Genomic DNA, 23,530 nt, shown 5'->3' on the forward strand with positions numbered 1-23,530 from the left:
AATATTTCGTTTTTTCGACTTCGCGTTTTCGCGTTTTCGATTTTGCGTTTTCGCGTTTTCGCCTTATAGAATATGAAGGGCGAAAACGCGAATGGTTTTCAATAAAACTCTAATAGTTTTAGATATTATTAGTTACATATGGAATTTAATGACCCCGTATATATCATATTAGGTCACTAGCACACTATGTAACGAATTTATCTTACCGACTATCTTTTTTTGTTGAATTTAGACTAGAGTTGTCTCATTTGCAATCATACCACATCTTCTTATTTTTATATAAAAGTGTTCAAGTGTTCAATTTTAAGAACCTACTTCCATTGGTCTGCACAAAAAAACTAATGTCAACAATAACAATTTAATATCAACAACCTTGATATAACAATATTAAACAGAACTTTTAATACATTTAGATAATCAAATAGTCCGAAAATCGTAACTCCATTACTAACCGTGTATTGAAATAAGCCCCGCCTCCCTACTAACCTAATATGGAATATACACGGTCTCCACGCGGACGCTTTTAACCAATCATATTCTTAGAAATATAAATGCCTCCTGTCTTCTATAATAATAGTTTCCAAAATGAAAATACATTGAAAAGTTGTTCTTACTATACCATTGAGTTGCAAATTGGCTCAGTTATCATAGTGTTTTGTAAGTAGTGGTAAGTTACAGGGTTTACATCCTGTATGATGTAGTATATCCTCACCCAAATATTTGTACAAGCGGTCTGGCTTGGCTATTCGGGGATGCTCAGATACGTAGCATTAGCTGTGGACTGGTATTATACATCGCTTCTTAGAACTGTTCAATTATTATCAATTACATTTCAGTATTTTTACTGTTAGTTATAGACATAGATTGAGCTTGAACTAATATAGCTAATAAGACAAATTGTACATTTATTAAACATCATTAACGAAGAACGATTTAACATTTTTTGCCAAGTGCTTGGCCTTTGTGGGGTAGGAAAGATTTATTTTTATTACATCTTTCCTGGTAGTTTAGTTGACCCCTTCCTAGGCCAAACTATTGTATTCTACATTTTTTTATTATCCGATTCGTTTTATGTTTTTCATTCATTATTATCTTGTTGGACAAATGTATATATATATTGTTTATTTTTGTATAATTAACATTTTTACTCTGATTAAGTAGTATTTCCCAAATTCACTTTTTTTATTCTCTTTTCATTTATGCATTACCCAATAGAATGTAAAATACGAGCTACTCGTTGATTCATTGAAGTGAATGTTAAACATCTAGTGGTTTGTTTGTGTTGTAGGAGGAAATCATAAAATATAATATGTGTTTGAATATGCTTTTTTTTTTTTGGAGGGAGGGGGGCGTAAAAGACATTAAAAAATGGCGGTTTTGCTGACATGATGTTGTTATGCTCAGTCATGTCTGATCTTTTTGGTCAAGTTATGTGTAATTTGAGATATAAGTTTGATGTCTGCCAGGCTCGCCGTGCGTTATATTATTGCTGCGGATAATGCTTTCAAGTCTGAAATAAATAAGACGGATGCCAATCGCTGTAATTGTTGGAACAGGAACAGATTACAGAGCACCTGAATCACCCCGGTTTTTACTGGGGCTTGTGTAAATTATTTGTTTTGTTTGGTGTGGACTGTTTGTTGTTTCTTCATTTTCTTTTGGCTATTAGGGAACTACCATTTGATTTTTATGGGGGGAGGGGGGCTAGGATGAAATTTGAAAAAAGGCAGGACAGGAGTTTTGAGTAAACCCCCCCCCCCCCTAAAAATCAAGTGGTAGCTCCCTTATGTTGCTTGTCCCTTTTTGATTTATATTGTATAATTGCTACCTTGGCATTTTGTTCCTTTTCCCCTTTAAATATACATTTGTAGTATTACTAAAACGAAGCCTGTATGTATGCCATGGTTAATTTTGCGAAAACAACTGTTACAGTTATTCGGTGTAAAAGTTCATCTTTTCAACAGCCGTTAGAAAAATTGAAGGTAACAGCAACATTCATTTAAAAATGCTCTATTCTTATATAATTTGATTACAAAAATATTTACAAAAAACATAGCAGAATATACATTGTGTTTATTGCGACTTCTACAAATCAGTATATTTACAAAATTGTAATAAGTTACATATCCGTTGCTATTGCAACCGTGACAAAAGTTGTTATGCGATTTTTTTTTATCAATTAAATGTTGGAATTTTCAAGCAGATAAAAAAAAATTTAAACACACCTATCTCAGTTACCATGTCAACAATAAGAAAAAGTACAGTATAAACAATGGACACACATTTATTAACACATGTAAAGCTTATCACAGTTCTAGAATGCACCAAATTTTACTAATAACGCATCAACACTTTGTTTTTCCTATGGCTATATATATAAACTTTTTAAAACAGTAACAAGGAACCAAGACAAAGTCTAGTGCCATAAGCCAGTGGTTTCGTACCTGCTAAATCATGATTAATAAATATACTTATTTTAAATTTTGCGGTAACAGACGTTAAAACTCCATATTTGATAAAGATTTACCTTAGACGTATGTGTGGTTCTTATGGATAATGTTATTGATGCTCCAACGCTTTTCATGTACTCTGCTGCACATAACATAAATCAAAACATGACTAAATATGTTTTGGTATACAGTTATGAAAACTTATGGTCTTACATTCTGTTTGACTAAGTTACAATATATTTTATTTACTCGAAATAAAATGTATTGGACACAAGTAAATTCATACTGTATGTGAAGCCGCTACAATACAAAATATACGGTTTGGGTTTTTCTCATTGTTGAAAGCCGTACGGTTGCCTATAATTGCTTACACCCACTTCATTTGAACTTTGGTGGATAGTTGTCTCATTGGCAATCATACCACATCTAATTTTTACATTGATATGAGCATGACATTTTAAAAAAGATAATGGTTTACGAGTCGATTTCGAGCTAGTGAAAAACGATTGCAAAAATTGTTGCTGTAAAATTATTAATGTTGATGACGTTAATGTAGTGGAAATACACTATTCAGTATCATATATAACAAGAACCTACAGTTAAAAATACGAAAACAAGTTTAAATATCGTGTCTTCTTTGTATATAAATGGCAACCAAAGAGAAAGTACATAGTCTGTGTACATTCTCAATATTGCACCAACATAGATAAGACTGCAGTTTATTGCGATCTTCATTAGTGTTGTTCGACAGCCTACGTACCTATTGTCTGCATACTAGTAGCCCGTAATTGTGTTCTAAATTCAATACTATGAACATCCGCCTCTTTTACTCTATATATTTTTAAAAATAAAAAATCATGATATTCTGAAAATTATGCGAATATACGAAATTCGTATTCCTAACATAAAATAACTGTCACAAATAGATTTACCTTCAAATTCGGTTGTGTGAATAGAAATAGTTTAAAATGCTCATCAAAGATAATACAAGGCTTATCCCCGCCACATTCTGTATCTACCTGTCCCAAGTTAGGAGGCTGTAGTTCAGTTGTTGTCTATTGTTGCTGTATATCATATTTGTATTTCGTTTATTGTTTTGTACTTAAATCTGGCCTTCAGTGTCCTCTTTTGAATTGTAGTAAAAGTTGATTTTTTGATAGTGTCCGATCAAATCTAAATATAATGTATACAGGTTTGACTCCGCCTATTTATATTGTTAGCAGATGTCAATCTCAATTACAATGCTTGAGCAAACGTTTATACAAACAAAGCAAGCAAGCCAACCAAAGTCTTCATCGACAAGCATTAGGAAATTAGCTCTCAATATCTACTGATTGTGTTCGGATTCCTTATTCTTTATATGACATGTCTTTTTCTGATTTCGATTTCTTTTTTATATCGCATTGCTGTTACACATTTGTTCCGAATTTAGGAGAGCACCGCGCTTACAGACAAGGTGGCCTTGTGCTGTTTTCTGCTCTTTGGTCGGGTTGTTGTTTCTTTGACACATTCCCCATTTTCATTTTCATTTTTATTTTATATTTCATACATGTGCATACACAAAATCGCGTGTTTTAAAAAAAATTAATGTAAAATAAACTGTAGTCAATGACTTTTGCTGTATTTCTGTTACATGGATATTACATGTATCATTAGATGGTAACACAATTGAACGAGAACATACTGTCTCGTTGCAGCTGCAACCATTTTACTTCAGTTAGTTAATAACTAAAACACATGTCATATATGTTTTCCGTTCCCGTTTCTGAATTAACATTGACCAGGTATGCTCGTGACCAATAGTTTGGGAAACCAAAAATATAAAATGTTTGAAGGCATAACAACTAAAAAGTGTCTAAACAGAACAGCCATTATCTTCTAATGTTAATTTTCCTGCGGGTTGTAGCCTTATTTTTAGGTCAATATATAATTTTATGAACTGGGTTAGACAAACTAATTGAATCATACGAATAATTGATCACATACTAGTGGGTGGATGGTTCCCTCGCGGATACCACCCACTATCAGCAGCATCGTCCCAGTTGTAGTAAAACATACGATTTCCGTTTAATTGTCTATGAAATATTGATGTAAATTCTTGTAAAAATTGATTAAGAACAACCTTCCTGATAAGTACTGAAGTCAAAATATTTGCTATGACCATGCAAAGAGCATATTGACTTACTATAATGATTCATTAGTGATGTTATATATTTTATTATGGAAACATTTTTTTACGGAACGGATTGTAATTTTTTTGGCAATAAACGGTATATTTGTTTTCCTGGGTTAACAATCTTTTTAGAAGCTTTAAAATCAATTTATTAATGCTGTCCTCCATTAGATATATATTATCTACTCTATACATAAAAGTACCCAATACCAATTTTTCCTAGAGTGTTTTCTTTGGACAAGGTAGGTTTTTTTAATCTTGATATTTATACATATGCTTTGTCCTCTATTGTTATTCTTTCATTATCAACCAATAGAGTAAATACATTAGTTTATATCGACGCTCTTTTTTCTATCTGGATTTTTACACTTATTCATTATAAGTATTGCACAACATTTTTTGTTTTTCGTGCAAATTTTGTATCATTACTATGTAAAAGCTTTTAAGAAGTGCAGTGGTACATATATGAGTGTTAGAAGCCACATTTTCAAAATAAATCATTTCGGTCCGTTAAGCTTGTCTTTAGTGATGGTAAGCATTTGGTAATACTACACCATGCGGGTTTTTTTCTTTATTAACTGAATAATTTGTCTTCCACTGATACCATATGCATTGAATGAGGGTCTGGATGGTGTCCCTCGTTCCTTAAAGGCTTTATTCTTTTCTTTTATATTTTAGACAATTTTCACTATTCTTTATTCATGTGGCCCCAGTGGCGGATCCAGAGTGGGGTTCTGGGGGTTGGAACCCCCCCTTTTTTTTGGACGATCAATGCATTTGAATGGGGACATATAGTTGGACCCCCCCCCCTTTATCCTGTGTTGGGACCCCCCCCCCCCCTTTTTAAGATGGCTGGATCCGCCCCTGGGCCCATTATTCCCTATTCATTATACTTTAGCACCCCTTTATTCTCTAATGTTTGCCTATTATTCTCTATTCTGTAAACCCGTCCAGACCTTCTTGAGTTAAAAGGAGAAAAGCAAGTGCTCAATAAACAAGCTAGCTGAATCCGGATGCATGTTTATGTGCATGTCTAAAAGCCCGCCATTGCCTGTCGATGACATGTTATGCTGTCATCTATTGATGATGATGATGAATGGCTGATTAACGTCCAGCGGCAAATTAAATGCATATTTAGGACGATTCATCTATTGATAATTTGGTGGTATCTGTTGAGTTTATTGACAATTTGCTTTGACTTGCGGGTATCAAATGCCTGTCATACACTGGGGTCGCTTACCCATTGTTGACGACCTTACGGTCACCTCTTGATTTGTTTTTTTTTTTTTTAATTTAATTGTCCTTGTTGGTCTTTTTGATGCTGTTGCTTGTTTTTCTTTTTTAAATTTACTCTACATCTCCTTTATATATAGATGAAATGTCAAATACAATATTAGTTACATAGTGTGCCAGTGACCTAATACGGTATATATGGGGTCAGTAAATTCCATATGGGGTGAGACCCCATATATACCGTATTACGTCACTAGCACACTATGTAACTAATTTATCTTACCGACTATCTTAACGTGTGATATTTAGACATAGTCTAGTGGCCTATCAAAATGAGCAAGTCTTCAAAACCGTTAGCATTAAGAAACTACTTCCATTGATCATACAAAAACAGATACCAAAAATAACAACTTGTTATATATAGCTTTTAATGTGTTTTATGAATTTATTTCAATCTTCATCATCAATTTCTTTGTCTGTTGAAACCTTTAAGATTTTTTCTCAGTACTGTTTTGTTTTAATAAAGGGACGTAACACCACTACTAACCGTGTATTGAAATAAGCCCCGCCTCCCTACTAACCTAATATGGAATATACACGGTCTCCACGCGGACGCTTTTAACCAATCATATTCCTAGAAATGTATAGGAGGTAAGATATTGATTATTCCATGATTTTACAGTTATTGACATAAATATTCATGTCCAAGATATTTTTTCCCTCCCAGAAAGTTTTCTTTAAAGTACAACACATTTATTAGTATCAGTTCTTTCACGATCAATAGGACGAAAGGATGGAATTGATACGACAGATAGGAAATGTTCTTTTTTCATTTTTGATTGGTAAGGTGTTAACTATTATAATAGTTTAATAATAGAAATCTTATTATCTTAAAAAAAAAACAAACAAATGCATGATCTTATTGTAATATGATGATATCTAGACATTCTTGGCTTCCATATTTTTGGGTTTCAGTGTTCCTGATGAAGGTAGATCCAGAAAATCGTTTCTTGGGACGCACTAAATTCAAAAGTGTTATTTTCATTTCCATTTTGTTTTTTGTTGTTGTTGTGAAATGATAAAAAGCATAGACATTATGTTATGATTATCAACAAAGAGTGTAGTCAATGAAAAAAAAATACATTTTTATAAAAACGATAAATTCATTTTTAAACATTTTAAAAAGCATTTGTAAAGAATTCGGTATAAGCTACAAAATATTTTATTGATATAAAAATAATAAGGAGATGTGGTAGGATTGCAAATGAGATAACTATCTACCAGAGTTCAAATGAAGTAAAATATAAGCTACTGTAGGTCACCGACATGAAAATGTTAAACAATTCAAACGAGAAAAATAACAATTTGAACATGAACCAAAGACCACCACTGAACACCATGCTCCTGACTTCAATCTAATTGAAATATAGACATCTGCTTTCGTTATACTCATTAGAAAAAAGTTACGATTGATTGATATTTTAATTAGATTGTCCTGACTTTGGACAGACACATCAAGAATATAATTGCGCAAAACTCCCCCCTAATTAACCTGGGACAGTGGAGTAACAGCACATTATAAGAACAAAGTTTAACTGTAAAAACCAGTTGTAATTACCTGAGCTCAAAAGATCGGTATTAAGAACAAACCAACTAACAATACAAGTCTAGATACAAATATCGATATAGGACTACTTGCAGATACTGAAAGTTAGTTCAAAGCTAATTACAACTAATAAATAAATCATGTCCAACCAGACAAAAGTATCAATCAGTACACATCCAACGGATTTAATGTAAAGACATCATAAACAGTCTGAGAAACGCATGACCTTGTGCTATGCCAAAATATAAGTAACATTATAGACAGGGTGTCTGATCATGAGCTCTCATAATTGTAAATATATAGCAATATATATTAAATTATGTTTTAATTTTTCAATAAACAAAATCAGTGTTAGTATCGATAAAAAAAAATATTTAAAGATTTTACTACTGTATTAGATTGATCATCGTTAAGAATAAGTTTATTCAAAGGATTTACATGGATCGTATCAACATTTACGGGATTTGTATACCATATCACTGTAAAAATTAGTGTGCGCTATCCCATTTTTAATAGGATTCTACAGGTACAGCCAAACTTTCTAAACAAATCTATGTATCTAGTATGTAATGATTTGGTAAAGGTTTTAATTAATATGTGGTAACGGAATCCCTGACTTAATAATTTACCTTTATACATAAATTACATTTATTGAAATCTAAAACGCGACTACAGATACAGGCTAAGCGAATTATTTGTGAAATTTTCATACCGTAAGAAGGGGACAAAGGAACGTCAACGTTCAAAAAGGGAAAATTAACAATCGGGAACGAAAAATCGTCTCTTTTGTCGTAAACTTTTGTATAGAGTTTCCAGTGTTATTCAAATCTAGAAAAAGGACAATTATAGCTGTATGTATTAGATTTATTTAAAGTAAGTTCCTGTGGGGAAATTTCCGCAGTAGAATTAGAAGATTATTTAATATTTTAAGCAAACATATCCTCAAGGTAATAGTAAGTGTTTTTTTCTTTTTAAGTTATCAATCAAATAAAATTTTGACGTATTATTACTGAATTTGGCCATAAACTGTGGTTCGTAAAGATACAGGAACAAGTAAGCTATTAAAAGGGCGCAATTGGTGCCAATAGGAATGCTTACAACACGGCTCGTCAAGCACCATATTTCTTTATATCATACAAATGCGGGGACACAGTTTTAAAATATTTGAGCTCGTAAGATATTCATAAAAAAGACAAAACGCATGATCTACGGTAAAACTGAATATCTAACATGCTGAAATTTTCCATAGGTGCGTGAAGACAGGATCCTCTGCTAATGGTACAGATAACTGATACATGTTGGAAAATCGGGAAATTTTGATAATAAAAGGGGAGTATATGGGAGGATCAACACGGGGTTCTGTCCTCAAGCACCTTTTTGATTTCAATAAAGTCTTTTACTTTGTACCAATTGAATCTCTATTATGTATGAAAATACTGTTAGTAAAGTGGGTTGAATAAATTTTAGTCTTTGCGGTGTGAAAATCTTATTATGAATATTATCACCTAAAAATTTCATCTTTCTTAATGAATTTATTGAATAAATTAAATTTAATTGCATTTATTGAATTTAAACCTATGCACAGACGGCTCATTAAGATAAGAAATACAAGCAAGGATGGTCTAAAAACAAAATGTTTATTTAATTTTTTTGTTTTGTTTATTTTTCATTTAAATTACCAAGTACTAGTAGTCTGTGATACATGTAATGGTGTAATCCGAAGAGCAGTCGAAAGAAAATGAAGTACGAATTTGCTTAATAAATGCTACTAAAATTTCAAATGTGTTATTGATATGAAATGTAAAGCGGGTCACCAAATTCGGTGTTTAATTCATTCATATGTATCTGATATATCTAAAATCGTCAAAAATAATATTTCGAATAACCGTTAAACGGAGAAGATAAAAGGCTCAAACTCCAACTTATTCAGAATGTTTTAAAATCTGACAAAAATCGATAAAAATTAGGATTGACCCCTTATAGATATAGGCGTTATTGCCCTACAATAAAGATATTCGCTCAGTTTTTCTTTTTTTTAAGAAAACTACAGTCTAAAGAGAGAAACAACTAAAATAACCAATAAGACCATATCTACAAATATATTTAGTGACTGACAGCATCAGTTGACTTCTTATATGAGTTATTGCCATTCAATGACGGTATTTATCCATTTTGACGTTTTTTGTCAATAATCTTGAACACTATCAAAGAAAGAAAGAAATTGTAAACAGCAAAAATAATAAGAAAAACAAAATTTCCATTTATGTCAATGGCCGAAATTGTCATTCAACTAATATAAGCCCCCTCACACTTGACCAAGACCATGAAGATCCCACTACGATCTATACAAAAAATAAGATCGCGGTGAGATCGTGGTATATTCGGCTTGAATATTTAATATTTCATAGTTTTCACGTTCATACCACGACCTTGCTATGATCCTGCTACGATTCCGCTACGATAGTAACACGTTCTAGTTACGATATTGTCTATCTTGCTACGTCTAATAAGAAATAACCACGACTTACACTATCTCTGTACCGCTTCTACCAAGACCTTCCCGATCGCATTACGATCTCAAAACGAGTACTACGATCGAACCACGACTCCACTATGTTTCCACTACGCTGTCACTGCGCTCTTCGTCCCTATAAATATCTTGACTTTCCAATTGTACACACCAGTTTCCTTGAGAAAACATGCCACCAAAAATATCAAAAAACACTGAGAGGTCGTGGTGCTAAAAGTATAGGTATCAACTAAATGAGGTCGTGCAATTTTCGTGGCTAGGACGTAGTAGTATCGTAGTAAGGTCGTAAGTAACTAAGGACGGCAAGTTCGTAGTAGCAGAGTACTATTGTCTTCCTCATCGTAGTATATTCGTATCAAAATCGTATCAATATCATTGTAGAAGCGTAATAAAGACATAGTGAAATCGGGATAGTCGCAGTGGAATCGTAGTAAGGTGGCAGCTAAATCTTTTCTATTGGCTTCCCGATTGCACCACGTTTCCAATACGCTCAACCCGATCTTACTACGTCCTTACTACGACATTACTACGCTTCTACTACGACCAGTTTTGGCCACGACTGCATTACGAATGTTTTGAGCATGTTCAAGGTTGGTCGTGGACCTCCACGATCATGAAGACCTTGTCACGCCCTTACTACGACCACCACGATCTTACAACGACTTTTGCATAATTTCTGAGGTCGTAGTGGGATCGTGGTCCTAGTGGGATAGGGGTATAATAAATGGAGTAAGTGTCTTTAAATGAAAATTTTCACCATGTCCAAGTTTAGTTGGTTTTTTTTCGGTTCTATTCCTTATATAACTTAAAGATTTTATAGATTCAATTGATTAAATCTGGATCAAACCTGATCACAATAATCTTACTAAGCGTGAAAGATGGCTGCCCTTTTTGCTAATGATTTTAATATTGCACATTTTTGTCAGGTGAGCGGCACAGGCTCATGTGAGCCTCTAGTTTCATTTGTATAAAATCGTTATAACTCACATGTGTGTGCAATTGTGTGTGCACACAGCACAGGAATATCCATGAGATAAGGATATAACCAGAGAATGTTATAAAATTTGGCCAAATTTTACGAACATATCTTTCAAGAGATACAAAATAAGTTGATTTAAAAGTAAAAGGACAAGTGACCTATTCTTTTTGAATCAGATATTGTATCGTACATTATTGTTTCCTTTTCGTATATTAACGGCAGACGAAAGAATGTCAGTTTTATTTATTGAATATGTTACGTGTACTTTAAATGTTAAATTAAGACATTACCATAGATATAATTAAAGATTGAAATACCACCTAAAGATCTAAATATGAAATATGTTCGTGACCAGATGATCACGCCGGAACGTTTATATATTTATATTTCATTTTCTTTTTTTGTAGTATCCGGTAGTTATTCTATTAGTGGATACAGAATAACTTGGAAAACAGAGCCATATCAAGCTGCTGCAATTCACAATAAATACAGACGTATTTTGGCAAATGGAGCATACAATTTCTACGTTGCAAACATGAATAAATTGGTTAGATTATTTTCTACTTATAAAAAGAACGTATACAATTAAACCAAGCAAAATTTTAAAATTGTAGAAACTACTATATATTTTTCTATAAATAATATTTTTCATAGAATATGCGTGTTTGATTATTCACTGAGATTTGTTATCACTCATTACAGATAATATCATATATCTATAAAGTAAACGTTAAACTGTTAACAAAACATCCATGGAATGTTGCTACATTTGATACAAATATTTTTTTAAATAATTTAAGGTGATAAATAACACTTCAGGGAGATAACTCTGTAAAAATCAGCTGAACGTTTTAATCACGTTCTATTGTTAAGGAAATTTCAAGCTTCGCTTAGATCAAAATTAGTGTTTGTCAAACTGCTATATATCCAATGAAATTTTTCCGATAAAGGGTGTGGTTCAAGTTTTTTGAAATTTTTATATTTTTGTCAAAGGGTCAAAGCAAATATTTTGTCAAAATTTTATGAAAATTAAACGAGCCAAATTAATTTTAGTCAAGGTGTTTGGTACCACCTTAATACACTAACTTTGCTTATTTATGAAATCAACATCATGGGGAATTCATGGAAGATGAAGTTAGTTGGTATTCAAGTAGAACCAGAAAAGAAACGCGGAGATTGTGGAAAAAAAAAGAAATTGCTTGGTTAAACGGGTCTACAAAGCCAGAATTTATCAGATTCTGTTCTATATAACGCTTTAAAACTTTGTATTCAAATCCATACTAAAATTATTACATTTTTGTTGCAGCATTTAAATGAAAGTTTACAACATAAAGCTGAAGCAATGCTTGATTGTGAACTATTAAACACGAAGACGAACCTTTTGCCTGAAAAGATGAACATTGGTTTCAATAAAGATGGAGGCATTGCTAGTATAATACATAAATGGTTTCAAGAGATACGACATTTCATTCCTAATTTTATGACTTGTTTAGATTTTGACTCTTGTCGGCAATTCATGACGGTAAGTATTAAAAATCGTCCCCATATCAGGAAAGTGAATAGGATAAATGCTGTAAACCAATTCCTTTTCGCAGATACCCTTTTTTCGCGTTATATCTTTGAAATTACTGAGCCGATTCCACACGAGGATTTAGTATTTCAATTTTCTTATTTTGTTGATCTTTACATATATATATAAGAAACGATTCAAGTTCGACATATTTTCGCCGCGATTTATATTCGCGTTTTCTTCCTCGCAGAATTCAGGTAAATAAATCGCCCGCAAGTATTAGTGAGTTTACTGTATACTTTAGACAATATCCCAAACAATCACTTTTATCGGTTCATAAATTTTGATAATGATCGATGCTCGCTAAAAATGTCCTAAAATCATGTGGAACACAAAATGTAGGAAAGCCTTTCTTACATTTTGCTTGTAACCTATGTAATGGACCAATTAGGAAACGCAACTCGCATCTTCGTTCATAACATTGCTTAGTACATGTACATGTAAATCGTACTCTTTGTTATGTCTGAAGTAACCAGAATGTCCAAACAGTTATGTACTTATTATACAATCGCTTTGGCGGTTTTATGGTAGCGTGCTCGCCTCTAGGGCGGGAGGTCATGGGTTTGATCCCGGACAGGTCAAACCTAAGATTTGTAAATTTGTATTTTCTGCTTTACCGCTGAGCACGCAGCATTTAGGAGCAAAAGCAAAAACCTGGTAGATTCGAAGTCAAAATAATGTGTCAAGGAAGGGATGCCATGTCCTCGTTTGGACTGTTATCTTGTAAACTAGCACGTTAAAAATCTAGCTCATTGTGTTGGTCTTGTACAAAGCAGGGTTCATAGTCACCGTACATTCACACGTTATCTGTCTGATATGCGTGTAGTATTTGCCACTGGACTTAAAACACTGATTCGTCATCATCATTGCGCTATACTATTTCTGAAATTGTCCATAGTGATTTATGATAAAAAAAAATCCACTAATGTCATGTCCTTTGTTTTTCGTAATAAAACAACTTAAATAAACGAAAGATTGATGATTGATTGATTTTTGGTGTTTAGCGGCATTTTCAGTACTGTTGACTATATTGTGGCCGCCAGCTTTATAGGTGGAGGAAGCCGGAGAAAACCACCGGCTTACAGCAGGAATACTGACAATCCTAATCAATTAAGATTGGAGCCGAACGCGCCTGCCACGTGTGGGGCTCGAACTGACAACCGCATTGTTGATAGGCTAGACCGCTCGGCCATAGAAGCCTCTTCAAAGACAGACGTACATTGTTATGGACAAAGTTTTATAGACAACCAAAAGTCCTCACTGATACCCATTTTTTTCTTCTCGAATCAAACAAACAGGACTGTGCAGTATAGGTTTTGCTCATTGTTGAAGACCGTACAGTTACCTATACTAGTAATTGTTAATTTTTATGTCATTTGGTCTCTTGTGGAGAGTTGTCTAATTGGCAGTCATACCATATCTTCTTATTTTTATATCAACTTCATAAATATTATTTCATCTAGCTGTTTGAATTCAAAGTTACGGTTAACGATAAGGTACCTACTTGCCAAGAGCAAGGCAAGACATACTTTAAAAAATAAATCTTCGGTTTATTTCAACTGTGAAGTATTGTACAGAAAGTTCTTTTTGTATTTTGAAAAATGTTTTAATTATTGTTATAATTATTAACATAAGTATTCAATTTTGCAGATGATCAATTCTCAATATACTCAGATAGGCTGTGCTTTCACACATCAGTGCATGGTTAACAAAAAAAGAGCCAGCGTTCTTGTATGTCTTTACGATGGAGGGTAGGTGTATTACTTTTTACATATGAAGTGTGAATAATTCGAAAATAAACACAACTGAATAATTGGCAAACAGGAACTCTTCCATTAAAACTGTAAAGAATTCCAGAGGAAGGTTTTTCTACGCTTAAAATTTTTCGAAGAAAAAAAATGAGAAAGGCCAGAAACAATATACCAGCAGGAAATACATAATTATCAACCTCGACGTGAGACTGGATGTGCTGACAGAGAAAAGAAGCTACAGCTTTGCCATCACACAATGTTGTATAATCCTAAAATCTTGTCCAGTTGTCATGGTTACAATAACAATAAGAAACCATAAAATTTATGTTATGATTGTCACTAAATGAATTTAATGATACATCATTCTTTTTTTTTTTTGCTTTTTTACAGACAAAGTTTGGTCCCACCAAATCTGAAGAGAGGACCACCGTGTACAAAATGTTCTGGCGCAGAGGGTTTCTGTGACAACGGACTGTGTGGTATGTTACGTATTCAAAGTTGTTTTTTTGTGATTTGAAAATTTGAAATATTTAGTTTTGAGGCAATAGTGTTTTTCGTTAACGCATGCGCAATGGATTTCTTTCAATACTCGATCACATTGTCTAGTGCAATTGTCAGCGAGACACCAATAGTGATACCGACACAACATTCGCACGAAACGACCACGTGTTTATGTGATATAATGTAAAACATTTTTTTTCTTATTGGGAAAGGCTCCCCCCCTCCCCCTGTGGTGGGGGGGATTTCGAGGAATGAACTTAGTAATAGCTTTAGTTATTTTGCTGTGTGGTGAAAATATTGAAGACAACATTTATTTCTGGTGATTGTACTTATATAAAAGGAAGTTGATACCAAAGGGGAAGAGTCGAAGAACAACTGACAACACCATTGCAAAAAAAAAAACAAAAAAAAAAACAACTAAAGGACAAACAACAGTCTACAAAATATTACATATAGACTAATGACCGAGCAACGAACACCCCACAAATATAGATAACGAGTTGATCTTAAGTTTGATTTTTACTTATTTATCTTTTCAGTTCCTTGTGATAAATCCTCAGAACTTTGTGGTATGTAATACTTACATAAAATAAGAAGAGATCTTAAGCTATATTTAGGATTATGTATAACAATAAGGAGAAGTGGTATGATTGGCTATGATGCAACTATCCTAGAGAGGCCGAATGATATGGATGAAAGCAACTATCAAAGGTCACCGTATGGTGGCCTTCAACAATGAGCAAAATTCATACCATACCGTACAGTAAGCTATAAAACACACCGACATGACAAAATGTAAAACAAATCAAACCAACAGTCATATTTATGATAAAACAATGAACTTAAAGCAAATATGACAGACAGCTATGCAGCAACCAAAGACAATCACTTAATTATAGGCTCATGATTTCCGACAGACACATACATAGTATGGCGGGGTTGAGCAATTTTGCGAGCGCTTAACTCTCCCTTAACCATGGACAGTGATGTCACAGAACAACATAAGAACAAACAGTAAAATTCATTTGGAAAGGGATAGAATCAGCATATCGACACGTAGCCAAAAAAAAAGACAAATACAAAAGACAAAAAAACACTAAGTACCGATCTGAGAGTACTTGCAGTTACTAAAAGCTGCTTTAAAGCCAATTACATCTAATGAATAAGTCATGTTTCCGAGACAAAAATAACAATCAGACTAAGTACACATCTAGCAGATGTAGTGAAGAGTAAAATAACAAAAATATCGAACTCCAAGGAAAATTCAAAACGGAAAGTCCCTTATCAAATGGCAAAATCAAAAGCTCAAACATATCAAACGAATGGAAAACAACTGTCATACTCCTGACCTGGCAAAGGCATTTCCTTATGTAGGAAATGAAGTCATAAACATTATAATAAAAGCATGATCTTTTGTAATGCCATGAGAATTTATTAAGAAACAAAATATTTTTTTTTATTTCAAAACCAACATGAGCCTATCAAAACAGTTTAAATCGTAAGTCAAAGAAACCAGGCAACGTGCAATGGTCAAAAGAACAAAGACATAACGACAAATATTAAACAATCCATTACACTTGAATCTAAGGATAGAGCAAACGAATCCTAACAAAATAGGTGGCAAAATTTAGTGCTAAGGTAAGGAGGTCCTGGCCGGTCTATGACAACTGTCATCAACACACGATAAGTTGTTGTCGGCTGTAAACGAGTCAGTGAGACCTTTATTGTGGCTTCGATATATGGAACATATATGTTATGTATCAAAAGAGATGTAGGATATACGTCGAGAAAACAGCAAACCAACGATAAAAAGAAATATTTAGAAGTCACATGGTGCAAGAGTCACAAATCTAGAGGCTACAATGTGCAATCAAAGCTGCAAAAGTAAACTTTTTCAAGCCTTTCAAAATAAATAAATGTTAATTTATTGATAAATGAACAGCTGTTATTTTTCTCGTTTGATTTTTTTTTACATTTGTCAATTCGTAGCCATTTATCCTTGCTACATTGTATGATGTATGGGTTTTTTTTGCTGATTGTTGAAGGCCGAAAGGTGACATATACATTGTGTACTTGCCAACTGCTACGTCATTTTGTCTCTGTAAGAGATTTGTCTCGTTGCATTGGCAATCATACCATATCTTATTATTTTGTATGTGTTAATATAATCTGGATACTTTAGTACAAAAATAGATCACCCTGGCGTCATAAACGTGTCGAAATTTACATATTCATTTGACCTAAAATGGCCATTTCCCGCATAAGTTTTGTCAAACTATATGAGCAACAGCTTTACCCAAAAAGATTAATACACATTACCTTTTTTGTAAAATGCATTTTGAAACAGAATATCTTTTTGGGTAAAGCTGTTGCTCAAAATTAAAATATTAATGATACGATCTCGAAATGAAGCTATTGTGGCAGTTCTTGCTGTTTTGCACTAATTGTAAGAAGTTTGTCGGATGTCCCCATATGTAATACAAAATTCTAAAATATAAATACTGATGTCCAACAACAGGATGTTATTTGATAGATTTATACATTGTGTATTACTTTTGATATTCGATTTCAAGGGGTCAAACTAATCAGTAAAAAAATATAAATGTGATTATTATTTATCCAGCAGTTGGACAAATATAACTATACATTGTAACAAATATACAAATACATTGTGTGTTATTTGTACATATAAAAATAAAGTATCCTGTCTATAATCCTACTTCTATATTGGGCGAACAGTATTAAAATAAGGAGATGAGGTATGATTGCCAATGAGACAACTATCCACCAAAGTTCAAATAAAGTGGATGTAAGCAATTATAGGAACCGTACGGCCTTCAACAATGAGTATGATTGCCAATGAGACAACTATCCACCAAAGTTCAAATAAAGTGGATGTAAGCAATTATAGGCAACCGTACGGCCTTCAACAATGAGTATGATTGCCAATGAGACAACTATCCGCCAAAGATCAAATAAAGTGGATGTAAGCAGTTATAGGCAACCGTACGGCCTTCAACAATGAGTAATGTTCAGATTACTGTTATTTTGGGGTCCATTTCGCAGTCCGCATTAAAGCCATATTAAAACAATAAAATTCAAAATTTATATATGAAAAAAACTAAACGTACGGCGTCAAGGTTTGAATTGCATGATAAAAAAGACCAATATATTTTATGTATATTGTTGTAAAATATATAATTTATTTGTTAATAGTTTTAGAAACAGAAAGAAAAGGAAGTCTCGCCTAGTACATATAGTGTATATTAACATAAAATAATTAACCTTTATTGCAAATATTTTGACATAAAAAAACTCATCGTCCCATGTGGGTTTTCAAAATGGCAAAAAAATGTGATACTAAGTATTTAAAACTAATTAATTGTAATGACACAATTGATCCCGAATCGTTAATTTTATGACATGTGTTACTGTGCTAAATCTGAAATTGGTACCCCACCAGGTATTTTTGTTGGTCTTTTTTTGTTGTCTCTTACGTTCAAACCATTTGACCTCCTCCCTAACGGAAATTTGCCCGTGTTTGTTGGACTCCTGTTTTGCAATTGCATTTATCCAATGCTGATTAGGTCCGAGGACACAGTTATATCGTCCTTTGATTTTCGTGGTCTACATATAAAATCCTTAGTGTGATCAGTGTGTATCTTGCAAATTTTTTTCATACACCTTCCAAATTAATTTCTTTATATTTTATGCATAGAATAGTTAAAACGGTATGCAATTACATGTTAAAAACATTTGGGTGATGAGTTTTTTTTTTTAGTAAAATATTGATTTGGTCAATTTAAAAAGGGAAGCTGTGAAACTGAATTATAGACCCCCTTAACATAGAATTGTCCATATTTTGAGTTAGAGCTGGTAGACTTTTCTATAATTTTTTTATTTGTCCAAAAAATAGTACACTACATTGTAAAAATATCTTTGAGATAGAGCAGGTGTATTTTTTTCTAATTTAGTTTATTGGCTAAAATAATGCACCAAGAAATAACTGCGCCATAATCAGCGACAAATGATCGATTTAAACACTCTTCAACCACTAGATATAAATAAAAGACGGTATGTTTTTAAAAAAGTATTGTCTTTATTTTTTAGATTGCCGGAAAACCTGCAACAAGTCTGGAGTTGGATCCGGTATTCTTAATATTTCCACTTGTTCTTGTAGCTGTCAGTTTGGCATGGGACCAAATTGCGACGGTATATTGGATAATTTATCTGTCACTCACTATTATATTTGAAATCATCAGACAATCTTTTCCGAGGAAAAATGATACATTGTTATTGAGATATTTTTTCATCGGAAATTCAAATCACAAATATCAATTTTTATCTATTTTTGTCTTCTAACCTACCTTCCTAATGAGAAACACATATGTTTTAAGAGATCAAAAGTACATTTACACATAAACAAAACATGAAATTGAAATGACAATTAAGGAAACTTCTTTATCTGTTCAGACTGAGTTTTAGACGCTTTAAGACAAAATTACATAATTATACTTATTTATACTTTACACTTACAGAAAGGACAATGTACCATTAAAAATAAATAACGTTGTCAATTTTTGTAATTGTAAAGATGCTTTTTTCATATGGATAGTACCTTTTGTTTAAGCCTGAATATTTTGCTCAATGAACTAAATCTTACAATATAGGAATGTATTAAAAGTTATGATTCACAAACAAGCAATTTGCTTGTTTTGACATCTTTTGAAATTAAGGGCATACAATTCATGAAGCATGCTTTAAAGCGTTAACGTTTAATAGCGTGCAAATACTAAATACAAAATAATTTTATTGATTTAATTAACAGTTTTAAGCACAAGAAATGAAATAAGCATGAAGAAATTTAAAATACTTGTTATATATTAGTCATATTGGTTTCTTGGGTTAGTTGAACTACAAGAATTGGGAATGAGCTAGTCTGATGTGAAACATGTGTGTCAACTTCACTTTTCCCCTTTTCAATCATATATGTTTGTGGTACCTTAATGATCTGTATCTTTTAAAAATATTTACTTACTTCTATGTAAGTGCAAAATTCAAAATTATTTTACCCGACCATTCAAAATGAAAGGGTTGTTTTACCAAGGCTCATTACTTTTTATCAGTAAAACGTATAAATGTACTATGTAAGTCTAATTTATTTTACCTTCTTTATATAAAATGGTGTTTATGATAAATGTGTGGCTTCCAATATGACATATAGGTGTATGTGTGTGTGTGCTACTGTTTTTGATATATCCACCAATTCTCTTTTAATCATAAAAACAAGTAGCTACTTCAATTGAAATTGTAATTTACCGTGCAAAATTGGTCCTGTCTAAATTTAAGAAAGAATTTCAAAAGAAAATATAATTCTAATTTTAGAACCTTGTAAGAATCCAGAACAATACTACGATTACGATATTTGTGGACCAGTGACTGAATCAGAGTGCCTAAGTGATGACGAAGAGGAGCGGGCATTGCTTCGGGAATTCTGCCCGGAACAGTGTACTTGTGGTAAGTATTGGCGGTCATTGAGAACTATGCATAGGTTTATCCAAGTTATTTAAGGAATGACTGTAATATTTTTTCTGTCTATGAAGAAATAACATCAAAAATGTGGTGCACACTGAATAACCAGCGTAGCGGGTTATTTTAAAGTGTGCACCACATTTTTTATGTTATTTCGAATAGACAGAAAAAATATGACAGTCATTTCTTATAATTTAATTCTAAATTCCATTTTTAACCGGAGTAAACCATGAAAAAACGTTGATGACGTCACGGTCACATGACAAAATTATGTCTATGAGCTGATAAACAAAACAACGTCAGCCAATCAGAAGACGCGTTACATCCAAAATTAAATTATTTGTGATTAAATTCTATCATGATTTGATTTATTGGTTATATCATAGAAGTATTACATTAACTTTCATGGTTATACATGTGTATCTTGAACACACTAAATATTAAATAATTATTAATTTAATGAAGGTTTTTCATATGTTGACAATCAGCTTCTTTTTCGAAATTATAATCTATTTGGTCTTATGCCAGTAACGCTAATGTATGATCGTTCTTAAGGTTGAATTTTAAATATTTCATTGTTGTAAGCGGTGATTTTTCCTACTATACTTTTCTTTGTTTTGTAATAACTTTGACCTATAATTGTTTACTTTTTCCACATTGTGACTTGGCTGGAGAGTTGTCTCATTGGCACTCATACCACATCTTCTTATTTCTATAGAAGTAAAAATAACTATTGATAATGCTTATGGTAATATCTGGATTTAACTAAAGCAGTTGCTTCCTTAAAACATTTATAACAAATTAAAGCCACAATGTTGCATATTTCTTCACGTTCACAAGACATAGCCAAATAAATGTGTTTTATATTTATGATGCATTTATTGCAGAAAAAATTGGCAACGCTACAGTTCAAGGTACATGGTAGTTATGATGTTGACTATATTTAGACAGCTAAGTTCTGGTCAGAAATGTACCGAATTCTCTTGAAGTTGTTGATTTTTCATCATCATTTGGCAGTTTTGTCCTTTGCTTTATATTGTTGAATGTATACTCGCTTAAGTATGCTCGCATAAATATGTGTGTGTTGATTTTAGCTAATAATATGTTTTCAATTGTACGAAAGTCAAACGTAGACGACAAATTTTCGAAACTATTTGTAGGATTATGAGATCTTCTAACTATCGAAGTTTTACATTTTATTTCGTATAAGTGCTTGTTATCACATCGTTATCTATTTTTATTTATTTACTATATAGCAGTGAGGTTTAGGCTACTGTTAGTAATGATACCGACATTTGCACTGTATGTGAAACTGGAATAAGCGATGTGCATGACTTTAATACTTTTTACTTAAATCTGACAAATAAAGTCCCGTAACTCTGGAACGACAAACTAGAAAATTACAAAAATCGAAAGAGTGCTTCTTCGACGGGCTTTTAGATCGATTCATGAAAGACTTTAAGACATGATACGGTATTATATGAATATGTTTTACTCATCTACCTATTCAATTTTCAAATTTCAAATTGGTATTTAACATAGTTTTTTTTTTTAAAGCTAATGAAATAAAATATCGTTTCTCCTAAAATAAATATTGTTGCAGTTTTTGGCAACAACAGTTGAGAATAACATTTGTTAATTTTATTCGTCCGAACGCTTTTCCAGATTTTCCTTCGTAAGCTCAGCGCAAAATGTGTGTAAACCAAGGATGTATAAGACCCCGTTCACACTGGCATTTTTTTAATCGATCTAAATTGAATCGATCTAAATAAAACCAGTTAGCGTTCGCATTATCTTTAATCATAACGATCTCTATCGGTCTAATCTGAACCACTGCATTCACAAGACAATTAAAAATGCAATCGATCTGACCTAATTACCCGTAAAACCGTAAACATTGTTTATAAATAGAAATAATAAATCAAATGTATGTGTTGATACACTGATACACATACTAGAAAAAAATGGATGAAGTTATTGTTTCTCTTGAACTGAGACTACTTTAGTCTCAGTTTTGAATCACAAGTCCAATTTTTTAAAGTTTTTCTTTAATTTTGAAACAAAAAACTGTAGCAAGGAAGAAATACTGCGGTTTCTGAAAAAAGAAAAAAAGAAATACAGAAGAAGAGGAGACACAGATTCACAAATTTGCTACGGCGAAGACAACATTTTTTCAGTTCCTTTTTACTTGAGGTCTGTCAACAGAGAAATATGGCTTAAACGGCAACGAACCACCGATATATACAAGGACTACAATCATATTCTAGTTTAAACCGATCTCTGCGTTCACATTTAAAGTAAGATCGCTTTACTTTAGATCGATTCAAACTAAACTACCTCTTTTGGTGTTTTAGTTCTGACCGATTGAAGATCGGTTCAAAGAATTCACATAGGCCATTAAATCGATCTATAGTGAACCGATCTAGTTTAAATCGATCTAAATGTCCTAGTGTGAACGGGGTCTAAGTATCGAAACACGGGAAGAGCTTATAGGGACCTAAAAATATTAACCAACCACATCTAAGGTCAATTTTGCCTGAGTGAGTTGTAACCTGAGTGTCTTAATGATTTCTGAATTAACAATTTTAGTATTTTAGCAACATTTTCATTATTGAATAAAAATATAAACTTCTCACTATCTGATACATGTAGCAAGTTAAAATGTTCAATGACACGTAAAGAGCTTCGTTTATCATGATGTGTCTTAAATTGTGTTTACATATATCTTAAGCGCCTGCATACGGAGTATATATCTCCCAATTGATACGATATTCCCGGGCTTGTGTTTCCTATCATGATTTCCTTGATAGAGGATTGCTGCTCACAAGGAAGCTATTAAGCCAAGAGTTCCAAATGGTGAAGTTGAAATCATCCCTTCGAAAATTTTACGGACGACATCACGAGTTGGTTGACCGTTATGGAATACATTTGTAACCGTTTCACAGATGATATCGGATATGTTCCTTATGTCGTAACTTCAATATACCCTTCCCTTTTCACGAATGTGACTTACCGAATTAGACTATTTACCGGATTTGTACATTTTGTAATAACATAAGCAACACGACGGGTGCCACATGTGGAGCAGGATCTGCTTACCCTTCCGGAGCACCTGAGATCACCCCCAGTTTTTGGTGGGGTTCGTGTTGCTTAGTCTTTAGTCTCTATGTCGTGTCATCTGTACTATTATTTGTCTGTTTGTCTT

The 23,530-nt window shown here is 32.8% G+C and overlaps 1 protein-coding gene across 1 annotated transcript; it reads left to right on the forward strand.

Annotated features, from left to right (window-relative positions):
* The first annotated feature begins 12,364 nt into the window (after positions 1–12,364).
* Positions 12,365–21,493, forward strand: LOC127721706 (C-type lectin domain family 18 member C-like). The gene is made up of 7 exons (XM_052228537.1): positions 12,365–12,493; positions 14,192–14,292; positions 14,683–14,771; positions 15,333–15,362; positions 18,904–19,005; positions 20,179–20,310; positions 21,213–21,493. The coding sequence occupies exons 1-7, from the start codon at positions 12,365–12,367 to the stop codon at positions 21,248–21,250; spliced, it is 621 nt and encodes a 206-aa protein (XP_052084497.1). The 3' UTR covers positions 21,251–21,493.
* Positions 21,494–23,530: the final 2,037 nt, after the last annotated feature.

This window comes from Mytilus californianus, unplaced genomic scaffold, assembly GCF_021869535.1.
Source record: "Mytilus californianus isolate M0D057914Y unplaced genomic scaffold, xbMytCali1.0.p SCAF_1, whole genome shotgun sequence".
In the NCBI taxonomy this organism is placed as follows: domain Eukaryota; kingdom Metazoa; phylum Mollusca; class Bivalvia; order Mytilida; family Mytilidae; genus Mytilus; species Mytilus californianus.